We start from the raw sequence: 17,018 nt of genomic DNA, 5'->3' as shown, positions 1-17,018 counted from the left end.
AACCCCAAAATCCTCTTATTTTTCTTGCCGCCGTTCCCTCTCAACTATTTTTCCCTATCTCCATTCTTGCCTCAAATCAACGATATTAATCGGAATTCGAATCAAATATCATCTTCTAAACCTGTTGGAATCATTAAAACCGTGCAAACAACATCTAAATCCCCTCAATCTTCATCTTTCAAGGTAAATTTTTCTAAACTCTCTATTCCATTGATTTTGAACATAGGATTAGTTTTTAATTAGTTCTAGGTTGAAATAGTGATCGGGCATTGATTGTTTAGTGATTAGAAACTAGATGTTACAACTAATTTCATCAAAAACACAAGAATTTTCCAAAAAATTTTAAATTTTCGAAATTAAAAAAAATGTTAATTTTCAAATTATTGTGTTTTGATTAAATTATGTTGTTGTTATGAAAACTATACATATATTGTTTCTCAAAACCATATTTTTCAAAAGTTTTTCAAAAAATAAACTTTGCCCATTAGGATTGATTTAGAGAACCTTGAAATATTGAGGACTCAATTGAGTTTTGGGATTAATTGAATTGCATACATTTGTTTTTAAAATTGCAGGTTATCCAATCTATTCTGATTTCCTTCACCATGTCTAATCCTAAACGTGCTAGGTCTTCATCTAGTCGTTCTAGTCGTCAACCAAATCCACCTCAAAATCCTCCTCCTATTCCTCAAAATCCTATTCCAAATCTTGATCCTAACTTGACTATCCAAAATTCTTGTTTCAATCAACCGGGTCCTAAAGATTATCGTTATTGGTTTTACCAATATTTTGACTCGTATAAGATTAGGGAAGAACGTATCCCATCTCTTCAAGCTATGGTTGCCATTAACTTTAAATATCTCCCTATCTTGCACGAATGGAAATTTGATAAACTTTTTGAACTTGAACCCGTTGTCTATCATCAACTTGTTCGTATCTTCTATTGTAATGCCGTTTGTATCAAAAATCGTGACAAAACCAAAACCATAGGAGTACGTTCCTACCTCCTAGGTCAATATTTCCATCTTGATCCGGCTTACATAGCCAATGCCTTAGGCTTGGATAATGAAGGTTTATCAAATGAAAAACAAGTTTTAGGCTCACGATATAAACGAAATGATAGTGCAAGTGTTCTAGATCTTCATGAGCGTTTTCTTCATCTTATGATCACTTGGTGGTTTCGACCATCCGGGGGTCGTTATTCTACTCTCAGAGCTTTAGATCTTTGGTGGTTGCATTGTTTTAAACACAATATAAAAATAAACCTTTCCGAGATTATCTTTGCTGAGATTGTTGAAACCGTTAACCTAGTGCCAAATAAGAAACTTTGTTCTTCACTAGTTTACGGTTGTATCCTTAGTAATCTCTTTTCTAAAGCCAAGCTTCGAGTTGGTCTAGATGCCTCCTTTCCTTTTAAGAAACAAATCAATCTTATTTCTTTAACAAGAGCGGGATGGGTAAAAAATAAAGAAACCTGTGAATGGGTTCGATCTTCTGCAACTACTCCGGGAGCTAGTTCTTCACAAGCTCCACTCGAAGCTGACGAAGATCCAGAGTTTGAACAATTAATGAGGGATATCGATGAAACCGAAGATGAGCTTGAGCAACCCGAGGAGCACGAACAATAATTGACTCAAATGCCTCCATATTTTCAATCTTTTATGGAGACATTTGATTTCCGATATGCGACCATGGATTCGCGCTTTACTTCTATAGAGTCTCATTTATCCACAATGGGAGCTCAACAATTAGAAATTCTTCGGGAAATGCGTGCAAATAATGAAACAACCAACGCACGTATTAATGACCTCACTAACGAAATGGTCGCTATGCGAGCTCGTTTTCCTCCTCCTGATCCGGATATGTGATTAAATGTTTTACTTTGAACTCCAAACTTATTGTTTTAACATTTTGAATATTTTGGAATGTTTGAATTTGTGAATTGATTGATTGTGAATTTGTTTGGATTTATGGATGGTATGAACTTATATGTTTTGTGTGATTTATTCATTATTGCATCATTTACTTCATGTTAGATATATGACCAATTTTGCCATATCACATTAAATATGAATATTGATTATGAAACTAATGGCTAACGTTTCTCTTGCTTATGATCTTATCAGCTTATATTATATATAATCAATTGGCTAACTGATTTCAAAACCTTGTTTAAATTCTTTAAAATGTCTTTTTGATTTAACAAAAAGGGGGAGAAGTGTTAAAGTGTTTTTAAATGATAAATGAGAGAAGTGTTAAAGTAAGGGGGAGTAATTTCAAAACTTGAAATACTTGATTTCAAAATCTTAAAATTACTAAAATGTTTTTGTTATATCAAAAAGGGGGAGATTGTTGAAAAAATTTGATATTTCGATATAACAAATTAAGTTAAATGAATTTTAAGATTTTCCAAAATGATTTTCTAAATATATTCGATAAAATTATTCGAATATCAAAACATAACTCCAAATACTTCAAAAATCATTTTTAATCCTTACTTAAGTGTAAAATTAAGTTTTAATCTTAAAACAATTTCAAAATAATCTTTCAAAGTATTTTGAACCATTTCAAAGCCAAAAATTCCAGATTGCTCAGAGGGAACCGATTCCCCACCAAGGGGGTACCGATTCCCCCCTGAACGGTTTGGCTCCGAGATTTCCAGAATGCTCGGAGGGAACCGATTCCCCCATAGGGGGTACCGATTCCCCCTGTTCAACGGTCGAAATATTTGAATTTTACACTTAGGGAACCGATTCCCTATGAGGAGGAACTGATTCCCCCCACGCTCCAAGCTGTTTTATTAATTGTTTTCACACTAAAACGGCTATATGATCTTCACTAATCATCCCCAACGTTCAGAAGTGATTCAAGGTGTATTTAAACAAGTTCTGAAGCCCTTGATCAACAATAAATTATAGAGAAACAAGAGAGAAAGCATCAAACACCAAGTTTGTGCAAATCAAGCCAATTTTCCTTTCAATATTCATTTTGCTTTCAAGAACACTATTTGTGCTCATTTGTAATTATCTTTGAGTGTTCTTTTCTTGTTCTAGAATTGTGCAAACATCTTACCTTGTGAGGTTTTCCTTGTAAGTTTGCAAATTTGTAATCTTCTCTTTGAGAAATAGTGTTTTCAAGAATTGGGGTATATTCTTGAGGGTGTTGTAAGGTTATCTCTTTGGCCTCAAAAGAAAGAACAAATTAGTGAATTTGTTGGAAAATCCTTAGTGTGGATAGCTAAGGTAGTGGACGTAGACTTTGATTGAGAAAGTCGAACCACTCTAAATCGCTGTGCAATTACTTTCAATTTTCTGCAAAAGCTTCCACCTAATTTTTAATTGCCAATTCACCCCCCTCTTGGCCAAATCCGTCAATCGATTAACTCAACAATTACCTTCAAGTCCACCAATGAGATCTATCAAGAATCAAATGAAGAGGTGGATGAAGACGATGATGAAGAAGAAGATATGGCCAAGCTCTTCAAAAAGTTTAAGAGATTCATGTCTTCCAAGGAAGTGAAGCATGAATCGACTAAGAGAAAAAGAGTCCCCCAGTGTGCTTCAATTGTCAAAGAACGAGGCATGTCAAGTATGAATATCCCCTTCTAAAGAAGAAGGGATCATCCAAGAAAAAAGCATTTGTGGCAGCTTGGAGTGATGAAGATGACTCCAATGATGAAGATGAAGTAGCCAACCTATGTCTCATGACCATCGAAGAAGATTCAATGGTATCTTCTAACTCAAATGAATTACATTCACATTCTTTTGATAAGTTACTAGATGCTTATAATGAGTTGTATTTGGAATTTGAGACCATGAATTCCAAATATAAGAAATTAATTTCAAAACTTAAGGTTGAAAATGATTTGGTTTTGAAAGAAAAAGTTGATTTTGAAAATCAAAATGAAATTTTGAAAAATGATTTAGAGTTTTCAAAAGTCAAAATCAAGGATTTAGAAAAAGAAAATTTTGATTTGAAAGTTAAGCTTGAAAGCTTAACAAAAGAAAAAGAATTAATTTCTAAAAACAACTCATTATGTTTAAAAGTGACAAAATGCTCACATTGCCATTTTTATGGTCATTTGGAACATACTTGTCCTATAAAGAAAAGAATATCTTTTAAAATTAGACAAGTATGGGTTCCTAAGGGAAAAGGGCATTGACACAAACGTCTAAGGATCCAAAGCAATTTGGATACCAAAATCCAAACAAATGTCTCTTGTAGGTGTGTGGGAGCAATAGTGATGAAAATGAAGAAATCAAGATGCTCTAGTCACACTAAAAAAAGGAATTGGTAACCTCTAAGCTTAAAAGCTTTTTAATTTTGCATAATTGGTTGCTCATTTGTTTCTTTGGCATGCATGAGTTTTGATTTTAAATGGTTATGTTTTGTTTTTTTATATCATGTATGTTAAAAGGGTGTTATGATGAACATTTTAAATTGTTAATGATTTTTCATAATTTTTTAAGTTTGTCATAATGAATTTTGGTCAAAATTGATTTTTAATACAAATGATATCTCTCTAACAATTGATATCAACTTTTCAAATGCTTTTACTTTACAAATTTTAAATTTTTAACCTTAATTTTAATTGTTTATGCAAGTGATTTATTGTAAATGATATCTCTCTAACAATTGATATCTACTTTTCAAATGCATAACATTTGTTTGGAAAGTTTTATACATATGAACTTAATTTCAATTTGGTATTGCATAAAGTATTTTAGACTTGGATATATTGAATTTCATGTGTTGCTAAAATGTTTGTTACTCTTTGTTGAAATTCAATTTTGTTTAAGTGTCAAGTTTTTTAAAGTCAAGTTTTTGTTTGGAATGCACTTTTTGAGGGGGAGCTTTGATTTTTCAAATGCTTTTAATGTCAAATTTATCACTTACTCTCCAAAGTTATTTTAGAACTTTAAAGTTGAATTATTTTTGACATAACAAAAAGGGTGAGAAGTATGGGTTTGAAAATTTCAATTTCTTAATGAAAAAGGGAAGCTGAACATTTTTCATCTATTTTCCAACTATTGATACCTTTTTCATTAAATATTTTATTAAGGGGAAGTTTTGCCAAAAACAATTTTTTAAATGTTTTGCTATATCAAAAAGGGGGAGATTGTTGAACTATATTTTGATATAAAAATTTAAGTCAAAATGTTTTTGGACTTTAATTGAATTTATTCAAAGTTTTCAAAAATAATTCAAAGTCCTTAAAAGTGGATTTGAGCACAAACTGATTTTCACACACAATAAGTATTGATATTGTAAGAACAGTATCGATATTGTTCATATGGTACCGATACCAAGGTAAGGGAAGTATCGATACTCAACATGTAGTATTGATACTACCAAAAACATTGCTCAAATTCCAGAATGCAAAAATGGTATCGATACCCAAAGGGGTACCAATACTACTTTGTATAGTAGTATCGATACCATAAGCATAGTATCGATACCATCAGGCCCCAATGGCTAATAACGGCTAGTTGATTTAAATATAAACAAAGGTAGTATCGATACTCCCTTTAGGAGTACCGATACCCTCTGTTCTGGGCAGTTTATTTTATAGAGATTTCATCCCCCAACGGCTAGAAATCATCTCCAAAGGCTAGAAACAACCACAACTTCATTCCAACATATAAATACAAGTTCAAGACACTTAAATAAGGGTTAGAACACCTATCCAAGCAATCAAACACAAGAGAAGAATTTTTCATTCTCTTGTAAATATTGTGTTTTAGTGAGCTTTAAATTTGTAAACTCCTACCTTGTAATGGTTTTCTTGTTTACATCTCTTTTCTTTGTAAAAGGGGTTTGGTTCTAGTTTAGCTAAGTGAAAACTATAGAGTGTAAAGGTTGTCTCTTGATCCTTTAAAAAGAAATAACAAATTAGCGAATTTGTTAGAAAATCCTAAGTGAAGAGCTTAGGTAGCGGAGGTAGACTTGGTTGATAAGTCGAACCACTATTAATCCTTATGCCAATTTTTTTATATCTTTTACCTCCTTACTCCCTAGATGCATTATTACCAATTCACCCCCTTGCAACTCTTTCGGTTGTCAATTCAAGCTTCCGCAAATCTCAACAGCTAGCTTGTTGGTTCTCAGACCAGAAAAATGGAACATCTTTCCTTAACAGTTTTGTTAAAGGACCTGCAGTAATGGAGAATCTCTCAATGCAATGACGATATAACCAGCTAAACCCAAGAAACTACGGATCTTTGAGACGTTCTTGGGTTGTTTCTAGTTCATAATAGCCTCCATTTTACTCAAATCCACCCGGATATCCTTAGCAGAAACGATATGTCCAAGAAAAGTCACTTTGCTAAGCCAGAACTCACACTTTCTCAACTTGACATATAACTTATTTTCCCTTAGAGTCTGCCGAACAATCCTTAAATGCTCATCATGTTCTTCTTCAGTTAGAGAATACACCAATATGTCATCAATAAATACAACCACAAACTGGTCCAGATAGGGTCGAAACACTCGATTCATCAAATCTATAAAAGCAGCAGGGGCATTAGTTAACCCAAATGACATCACTAAAAACTCGTAATGCCCATACCGAGTACGAAAAGCAGTTTTTCGGACATCAGAATCTTTCACCTTGAGTTGGTAATAACCAGACCTCAAGTCTATCTTCGAAAATATAGAAGCCCCTCGAAATTAGTCAAACAAATCATCGATCCTAGGCATATGATATGTGTTTTAACCGTGAGCTTGTTCAGATTCCTATAATCAATACAGAGTCTCAATGTCTCATCTTTCTTCTTGACAAAAAGCTCAGATCCAAATTTAATAAAAATTTAACTTTGGTCCCCGAATTTTAATTAAAATTCAATTTAATCCTCAAAAAAATTTAAGAGAATTTTAGGCCCTATTTTGGGGGTGTGACAAAGCATGTTGGCCCAGGTTCAACTTCTCACAAAAGTATGTTTTGTTTGGTTTAAATTTAAACCAATATGGTGTTAACACGTGTCATCATCTTATTTGACAAAAATATTAAATAAAAATATATAAATATTAAGAATAATATTTTAATTTTATTTAAAAATCTGACATAGTAGTGCCATGCCATCATCTATCATGACCTGGACACGTCACATCAGCATCTGGGTCCGCGTGTTCTTGCTTGGTCAACGCCATGTGTTTATCGTCAGTTGACTAATAACAATATTTTCTCACTTTACATATAAGGGAAAGTCTAGAAAAAGTATCATAATTTAGGGTTAAAAACGACAAAAATAGACATAATCGAATATATTATCAAAAAGTATAATATTTTAGATTCAATCAAAAATGTTACGAAGAATATAACATCTTAGGTTGTACCGCAGAACTACTCTTACATATAATACTCTCTTCTCGTATATTATATTATTTCCCATGTAAAAAACCTTTAGTCTCATCATGATCCTACTTATGGGAAAAGAATGGAGAATTTTAGAGAAATGAAGGGAAGTACTCCTAATAGATCTCGAATTCATAATTTAAAGGAATAAGAGGGGATAAATATGAATTGCTTGACCAACTGGTCAAATGAAATTATCCTCCTCTCAATTTATTTTATGTTGTTTAATTGGTGTTTGTAAATATCAAATATGTATTATTTGATTGCTAGTTTTCGGATGTTTTTCGGTTAATTTTTAAAAAAAAATTCAAAAAAACACAATTCATTGATTTATATCTTTTGCTTTTAATATTACTTCAATTAATATTAACATGCGTATTAACATTTATGCTTATTTTATTTATTGAACATAATTAATATTTTTAGATAGTCTAAAGTGATTAAAATTTAGTATATGTTTAAGATTTTTCTTAATTATCGATAATACATAAAACTTGCAGACGTAATTTTTTAAATTTAAGACCTTAAAGAAGAATATAACTCCTTTTAACCACTGACACACTGAATAGATTTTAATATCATTGTTATATTAAACATTCAAAATGTCATAAATTCAAGTACACTTAAAAGATAATTATCTTTTATATAATAGTTTAGGATTACGAGTATTTTACGCATTGTAAAAAAAAGTAAACAACACAAATGGTAATCTAACTATTAGCATGCTTTTATTTTGATTGTTAAACTAAAAGCAATCGTTTTCAATTGGTATAATGATAATTTTAGTCAACAATATTTACCTATTTTATCAATATGGTCCCAATTATAAACTTCACAAATCTAACATCCACATTTACAAATTCTATTGATTTAATCCTCAAACACCAAATGACTAAAATCCCAGCTGCCTTCATCAACCTTATCCTCGTCCCAGCATCTCTCATCTCCGTTAACCATCATTGTTGTTTTCACCTTCACACAACTCCTTAAAGCAACATGGTCAGCTCTGTTTTGCTTATTAATTTAGTTGTTAACGAGCTAAAAGAAAGACAACTTAAAGCAACATTAGAATATTACATTTTGAACAAACAGAAGGTGGTTTAAGCATAATCTGACTTAGAACATGGTCACCTCTGTAGCATCTCTCATATATGATTTAGTAAACAAGGAAATTCTTTGCTTATAAACAGGCATATCTGGCTAACCCAATTTTAACAAAGCAACTCATAAACAAATATATATATATATATATATATATATATATATATATATATATATATATATGTACACAAAAAAAAAATTAAATTCTCTTATATTTTACGTATTTTCTTTGTATTTTCTATTAATTATCTAATTTTGCACCCTTACATTTTATAATTTCTTACCCCTAAATTTCTAACATAATTTCTTAAGTTCACATCCCCTAACATAAATTCATGTTTTCGTCTCTATTAAGATCCATTTACATAGTTTAAAACTATTTTAGTTTTACAAATATTTAAGATGTTGGATGATATTAACCAAACTAAAAACATTTTTACACTTAAAAAACTTATTTAAAACACACACACACATTCTTTCTGTTTTTCCACTCAAAACCTCTTTTCTAAACCAAGAGTTCGATGGATTTTCCCTCGTGCCAACCACCACTCGCCAGTGGTGCATATTATAATTATAAAATATTTTAATAATTAAACAATATAATTTATTTATATATAATTATAAATGTATATGAATATTAATATAAAATTTTATTTTATTATTTTTCAAATAAAGATTGATTATTTGGTCAGATTGGGTTGGTACGAGCTAAGAAAATTGTTTGGAACTCGATAAATCTGTTCATGAGACAGACTAGATATGATAATTTTTTTTTATAGAATCAGGTACATTTGTTCATGGGCCGGATAGCCTAATGGGAAAGATTTTTCTTGGCCTTCATGTAATTTAAATAATTACAGATATATTCATTCCGATTTAGTTTCTACATAAAATAGGTATTAATATAAAATTATAATTTTTAAAAATATTTTACTATTATTTTAAACAAAAATGGGTTAATTGCGCTGTGTGAGCCTAGAAAATTTTTAGAATGAAAGACTTGTTCGAGTAGCTCGGCCCAATTGAACCTGAACTTTGAGTTTAGATTTTTGTTTCACAATCAACCCGGCCTAGTCTAATTAAACAAACAAAATAATTGAAATATTTATTTATTTAAATTTAACTATAAATACATATATTAATATAAATTATATTTCATTATTTTTAAAGCTAAAAGGATAATATTTATGGATTACAATTGAACTTTAATTATTTGTATAAATAAGCTTCAATTCGACCCAACACATAAACGCCTTTAAAATTGGGTCTCAACTTAACACATGGAGTATTTTTTTTATTAAATAATCTGACGTGGTTATAAAGTAATATTTATTCAGAAGTTTTTTTAATCTATTGATAATATACATACATCGTCAAATGTAATTATTTAAACTCAAATCTTTTAAGAAAAAAAATAATATTTAATTTTTACCATTTTTAGTCTATTTCTTAACTATTTCGTAGAAAATAATGGTCCAAGCTCTAATCAGTGCGAGTTGATTACCCATTGATTCAGAAAGTCCCATTAAAACGCTTCGAATCTCTTATAGATTCGAGGGACCCAAATTCTAGTTTGAGTGGTCCAAACAACATCAACCTTATCATGCTGGTGCATCAACACTCATACCCATGGCTTACTACAGTTGCAGAAAACAAAACACAGTTGCCACCTGTATAAAAACCCACCAACCCTACAAATGACCATTCATTCAACTACCTCTTTGCTAATGTAGACATAACTTTGATGGGGTAAACTCCCAAAAGCATCCAACTGTTGGCTGGGAGATTTTAAGGGTAAGATGTTTATGGTACCACTAATCCTACACTGATTGATAAGTGGTACCATTGTCTTAAGGGCTCACTCACCACGTGTCTGGCGCTGTGGAATGGTGTGAAAGGCAGGGAACCATGTTCAAAGGATTGCCTTTTCATTTTTGGCTAAAAATACTTGGCCTTCTCTGATATGTGTGCATTAATTAATCAAAACCATTTAGAACGGAAGATTAGTTTATGAGATGAAACACATTTATAAAGTTTCAGATCTATTTCCACAAAAGAGGTTCTTGGTTCAAGAACAAGCTAAAAGCATGAGCTCTATCTCGAACTAAAATGAAAAGAGGGGGGTGGAAAGAAGCAGCATAAACCATCATACAACCATTACAATCTGTGATAAACATAAATAACATCTTTTATGAATGGGAAAGATAATGGGAAGATGGTCCCAAACTTCTATGAACCAAACATTGTTCCACTTTTATCTCAACTTCCTTCACTTGTATTCCAAAATCATGTTGTTTTCAGGGGCCAAGCCAATGCAAGCCCTCAGTATGTTCTCCAGCATTGCACGCTGCTTCGACAGTGCGTTCACCACCGGTGTGCCTGGTGGAACCTGTTTTTGCCAAAACCATCTTTTATTAGATCCTATTCATATGTATGCAGTAATTTCTTCATAAATCACCTGACTTGTTATTCATTTCACTCCCATGATTCTGTTCATATTCTTGAACTAAAGTTCTGACATTAAGTTCACAAACTTTTAACTCAAATTTGTCCTCTCTCACCAGATGCATCATGTGAAATACACAAAGCAGCTTTTACACAAAACCATTGATGGTCACATGAAATACCTCCGAAAGAGGCAGCATAAAAACCATTAAGTGTGGTATTTAGTTGGCCAAAGTTATAGAAAAAGACAAAGGGATTCTTTGGACTCACAAGTGGGGCCTTGGTAAGGTAACTGAGGATAGTAGCCACAGGATGGAAAGAGTGAAACTTGCCCTGCAAAATCGAAGTTCATATCAATATTTTTGCATTAAAAAGCCTTATGGTCAAACTCAAACCAGAAAACCCCACAAACAAAGTTAATGAAATCATAGTTCTTAAGAGTCCATGTGTGGAGCTTTATGTTTATTACACCTCTCCCTCGGCCTTGAGCTGGATCCTGGTGCTGAGTTCGGCAAGGAGAACCAAATCTAGGATGATTGGAGCAGCCAATAGGGAGTCCTCGCAGGTGTTGTGCAACACAATGGTGTTTTTGCCTCCCATGAATATCTCTGATGTGTACTCATCCATGGCTCTCTTGCTATCTCCCACATATGGGACATACTACAACACACAAGGAAGACAAAGTACACCATTTAAAGACCAATCAGAGGAAACTTTTATGTTACACGCGCCTAAACAGACTAAGATGGGTAAAAATTATTTACCTTGATGACCACAACATGATCAGGATGTTCTCCAGGCTCATAGAGGATTCCGTTGCTCGAGACCATGTCATCGACCACATTGCTCTTTGAGATCTCCTTGGAACGGAACGTTTGAGGAGCCGACAGATTCATGCCATCGTTATTTCCCAGATGGTTGTAGCTCACTATTGATGTTGGCTGTCAATTTTTATACAATTTGATTAGTATAAAAATTATGGTGATAGTACCATAAAGTAGAAAGATTTGTACCTTGATACCAGCCCCGACTAGGAAATCCACGAGGACAGATTTCATCTTGGTTTGGCCACTTTTAAAGTCATCTCCTCCAATCAGACAGTTCCTCTGGATAGCCAAATCAATCAACCCTGAATACAAACAACAGTCACTTCCAGAGGTTTATTACATATACTAATCATTACATGAAAGATAGTTAAGCTGAATTAAGAACCTGGAACAAAGGTGTTCTGTGGGCTTCCATTGATGAAGGGAACATTTTCAAGAATACAAGCGATGGCGTACAAAGTGGAAGGAGAAATCTCAGGTTCATTCCTCTCCAAAGAAGCCAAGAGGCTCTCCGTGGTGTCATTTAGCCCCACGATGACATTGCTGTACCTCTCGGTGTTTGCAGTCCAGAGCAGGACAACCCTGTCCACCTTGTTCTTCTCCTTGAACTCCCTGATTAACACAAGCAAGGTGAAAAATGTCAGTTACTCTTTCATTTCATCCCAACAAAAAACACAATTTGGATGTTAAACTTGATTGTACCTGATGTCTTTGATGATCTGCTGAACCTGTTCTTTCTTGGTCCCCTTGATGACATTATTGGCTCGTTCACCTTGATTGGCAGCAATGAAATCAGGGTCGTAGATTCCAGGGAGTGGGACCATTGATTCCAAGTAGGGTCTCAACTGCTTCTGAAGATCAATGTCGAAGACCTTGGCCCTAGCCATTGCATCAGCCAGGTTCATGTCACTTATGTCCCATCCTCCAAACACAATATCCTCTGGTTTCACCTGTATTTATTTTTTAAGGGATTATTCGTATATTTTTGCATCTGTACCATTAAAATTCCCAGATTAAAACAAGATCTCAGTTCATATTTTTTATATACCATAGGGAGAAGGCTCGTAAATGGAGCATAAATCTCCTCCCCATTGTAAGATCCAACACGGATCGTCGATGCTTGAGTCAATGAACCAAAGTAGTTAGCTTGCTGCACCTTGTCCTTGGTGGCCCAGGAGATACCCCTGAGAATATCCATTAACCCGTATCTCAAAAAACAACAGACAGAGGGAGAAAAGGATCAATCAATCAATCAAAACATGACTCACTCTTTGTTAGCTATAACACCACCGGTGAGGGTTGAACCATTGTTTCCTCCCCATCCCACAAGCATAACCCTACAACATTAAAAGTAAAACAAAATTCTAAAATAAACCCAGACAAAAGGAAAACAAAATTCTAAAACAAACCCAGACAAAAGGAAAACAAAATCCAGCCAAAAATGATGATTCTAACCCTAGTTTAGGGACATGGATATCGGTCTTGAATTCATATTTCACAGTCTTGGGTTTGACAACCCATTGATAGGTCCCGTTCCTGTTCTCATGAACAAGCTCGGTAGTTTCATAGTTGTAAACAGACTGAATTTCGGAGTCTGTGTACTTCACATTTGGACTCTCAACCTTAAAACTCTCGATGAACATTTTTGCCAAAAACAGAACTGAGATGAATCCTAAGAGAAACAAAATTTTGTGCTTCAAAGCATGGGAGTAGGAGGTTTATTTATAGAGGAAACCTCTAGGGAGACGATACACGTGGCATTTAATCGATGGTTGATGGCTCACGTTAAAATGTTATTATTGATGCCTCTGGTTTCGATTCCAGAGAAGGTAGGCCATGCCATTGTTGTGGTTTTTTACACTTTGCTCTGTCGTACGTGTGAGAAGGAATTATTTTTGACACGTGTAATGTACTTTAAAAAATTCTTTTTTTTTTCTCTGCCCATTGGGATGGTACTCGAAGCAACGAGTATTGATTGAATGAATCGTGGGACCCGTCTTGACGCGCTAGATATGAAGTGGGTGAAGCACTGGAGCTTTAATTGTAGGTGGTGGAAGACTTGGCTGATGCTCAGGGATTAGTGTTGTTTACGCGCTTGACTTGAGCGTTGATTTTCTTCTCAACTGAAAGTGGTTCCGAGCTTGCTTGTCATGTGAGAGCACAGTGGAAAGTAAAAACAGAGAGTTACAGTTAAAAACTTTAACCGTCAAGCTACTTAATTTATTCTAAACTGGGTGAAAAAATAGAGTAAAAGTTTATTTCCTCAACTATTATTATTTCTTTAGTCAATCGTACTATTTTTTTAAAAAAATCATATTTAATGTTATATTTTAATTTCATTTAGATTATCTGTTAAAAAATTAACGATAATATTAATGTGTCACCATAGATAATATCATGTTATCATTAAAAAAATTAAAATATATCACATCAATAGTTTAATAATCTTTTAACGGAAGGTGACCAAAATGAAATCAAAATATAATGTTAAGTAAAGCTTTAAAAATAATAATAGGATAATCAAAACAAAATAAAAATGATAATTGAGATACCAAAGTGTAGTTTACCCGATAAAATATAAGATCCCGTAATTGTCAGCTGGAATCAGGAGAGTTAACAGGTTTAAATTTATTAACTGTATTTGACTGGATTTTTATGCTTAAACTATCCCAGCAAGAGATCTGGCCAAAAACAAAACTAACCAATTGAGATATCAAATTTGAATTTTTTCAAAATCAAAATTTTCTATAACTAGATAATTAGTTTTTTAAATATTGATTTTGTTTTTTCCCTTTTAAGTATTCTAATTTAATTATAAAAATGCTTATTTTTAATTTTAAATTTAAACAAATTCACCCACACCTATAACTAATATGTTCCTTTTACAATGGAATTACTTTTTTTCTTCCCGTTTCCAAAGTATCATCCTGATTAATTTGGATCGATTTGGATCGCACACATAATTCTGGTGGGAGAGCCTTCCAGTGGAAATTTTATGTATATACAATTATTCAAACTCGAAACATACTTAAACGATATCAAGTTACTTATCAAATTAATCAAACCCCTTTGAGATATTTTTAATGTTACAAGTTGAATGAAGAAACTGCCCACTATCCTTCTTATTGATTTGTTAATACTTTAAGGGCACTTAAAAGATTTTTAATATGCTTGGAAATTGAAAGAAATACTGTTGACATTTCTATTGATATTAAAGTATTGTTGGTAAATTAAAATTTTAAATATTAAAAATAAATAAATCTTGAATTTCTAATATAAAATTTTTTTAGTGTTGATATTAATTAGGAAAGTGTGCAGTGGCTGATCCACACCTTCTCAAGGATGGATACTCTAATATCCGAATTTTCTTCAATTATTTATCTATTTTATTGGTAATTTCTATCCTACAATTTTAATTTGTGTTGTTAATTAATTTGTGTCCACTTTAAAAAATACTTCTAGATCCGCCACAAAAATTATTGATTGATTTAGGGGATGTTTGTTTGCCTCTTAATGGAACTATTCAACGCATTCAGCGCGTTTGTTTCGCACCTCTGAATGATTCAGTGTTGATTGATTCAACAAAACAGTGCTAAATGATTCAGCACAGAAGTACATTCTGAATGATTCAGAGCCATTATCAAACAACATGTCACATTCAGAGTTAATTCATACAGAGCCTCTGAATCATTCAGCATTTGAATCATTCAGCGCTTAATTATTATGAAGTAAACAAACAGCCCCTTAGTAAAATAATAAATATTGAATATGATTAATTAATTTGAACATAGTAAATTTTAACTTTTTTTAAAAAAATATGCTTTTTTATTATGATTGGGAAGGATTTAGATTGTTCAAGTATTATACAAAAATAATTTATTTCATAATTTTAATATTATTAATATATTATATTATTTACAGATAATTTTAAAAAAAATTAAATATAATAATTTGATTTTTTTAAATAATTCAAATTATTTGTGTAAACAAGATCCATGAAGAACTGGTCAGTGACCAGTATAATTAACAGGCATTGATATAACAAAAAATTTGTTTACATTTATGGTGGCTTGTTAAAATTCTTTTAATCGTGGAGATTCTAAATTTTTTTTTTAATAATTTGATTTGATTATAAGATAATATATATGTTCATAATATTTCTTAACCATAGGTAATGCACACACCTTGCAAACAAAGCTATTCGAACTTAAGATCCCTAAAAATAATAATATTCTCCTTAACCGTTGACGTCGTTCAACAAGTTTAATATTGTTATTGTAAATGATGATTATTGATCGAGTGATTATTGTGTTTAATGTTGTTGAATTGAATCATTTTAGTTTTTTTTCTGTATATTCGAAGAGTTGTAAATTGATTTTTAATTTGTATTGATGTTATATTTGTTTTATTGTATTTATTTTTAAAAAAAAATTAAAATCTCTTTATTTATAATTTATATTAATTTTATCTTAGAAATACTTCTTTTTTTCCATTGCCCTACCAGCTCATATGACGGCTACTCCATTTATTTATGTATTTGTACATTGTGAGTAACAAATCAATATAAAATTTTAATCTATGAGTATTTATTTACATTGATGTCTATCTTTATTTATAAGATAAGATTTTGTTGTACATTATCATTAGATCTATAATATTCATTAGTATTAGAGTTATATATTACATTTAATATTTATTATTGGAATAACATCCATAATTATGGACACATATTTTTAATGTATATCATAAAATATAACATAAATTAATTAAGTGATCAATTATGTTATAAAATCATAAAGCATTAGAAGTATTATCGAAACAAAATTATAACTACTATTAAAGTTGTATTTAATTGAGATACGACGGACTGAAGACCAAATTAATGTTTTGCCGATAAAAAGGAAAAACATGCACCATTATTGAAAAAGGTGGGGATCATGAATTATATTGGTCGTTTGGACAGGAGTCCGGGGATGAAAATACATCCACCACGGGATTGATGTGTGGTAATGTGAACCACCAAAACCATGCACATGAGTACTTGCTCATTCTCCTTTCGGCCCTACACCTTTACTTCTAGAACTAAAATAATGGTTACATGTGAATCGATTGTAAGTTGAGCAATATTCAAATCATGTTTATTAAAAGGTTTGTTGTTTGACTCAACTTATTTCTTGCTAAGTTTGATAAAATTTTATTCGATTCATGCTCGTTAAAAAAATTATTATTCGAGTCGACTCTTTTTCGTTAAGCTCACTAGAAATTTTATCTTATTTTTTTTAACTAAATGT

At 32.0% G+C, this 17,018-nt stretch overlaps 1 protein-coding gene across 1 annotated transcript; it reads right to left on the bottom strand.

The window, feature by feature from the left end:
• Nucleotides 1–10,495: 10,495 nt before the first annotated feature.
• On the bottom strand, nucleotides 10,496–13,385 carry LOC120122412 (inositol-3-phosphate synthase-like). Its single transcript, XM_039141531.1, has 10 exons — nucleotides 13,183–13,385; nucleotides 12,996–13,064; nucleotides 12,776–12,911; nucleotides 12,430–12,677; nucleotides 12,113–12,339; nucleotides 11,914–12,029; nucleotides 11,665–11,841; nucleotides 11,372–11,560; nucleotides 11,171–11,233; nucleotides 10,496–10,844 (listed from the first exon to the last, which is right to left on the bottom strand). The coding sequence occupies exons 1-10, from the start codon at nucleotides 13,368–13,370 to the stop codon at nucleotides 10,725–10,727; spliced, it is 1,533 nt and encodes a 510-aa protein (XP_038997462.1). The 5' UTR covers nucleotides 13,371–13,385; the 3' UTR covers nucleotides 10,496–10,724.
• Between the last annotated feature and the right edge of the window lie 3,633 nt (nucleotides 13,386–17,018).

This window comes from Hibiscus syriacus, unplaced genomic scaffold (genome assembly GCF_006381635.1).
Source record: "Hibiscus syriacus cultivar Baekdansim isolate YM2019G1 unplaced genomic scaffold, ASM638163v2 tig00110387_pilon, whole genome shotgun sequence".
NCBI classification, from domain to species: Eukaryota; Viridiplantae; Streptophyta; class Magnoliopsida; order Malvales; family Malvaceae; genus Hibiscus; species Hibiscus syriacus.
This window is presented reverse-complemented; position numbering and strand designations above follow the sequence as displayed.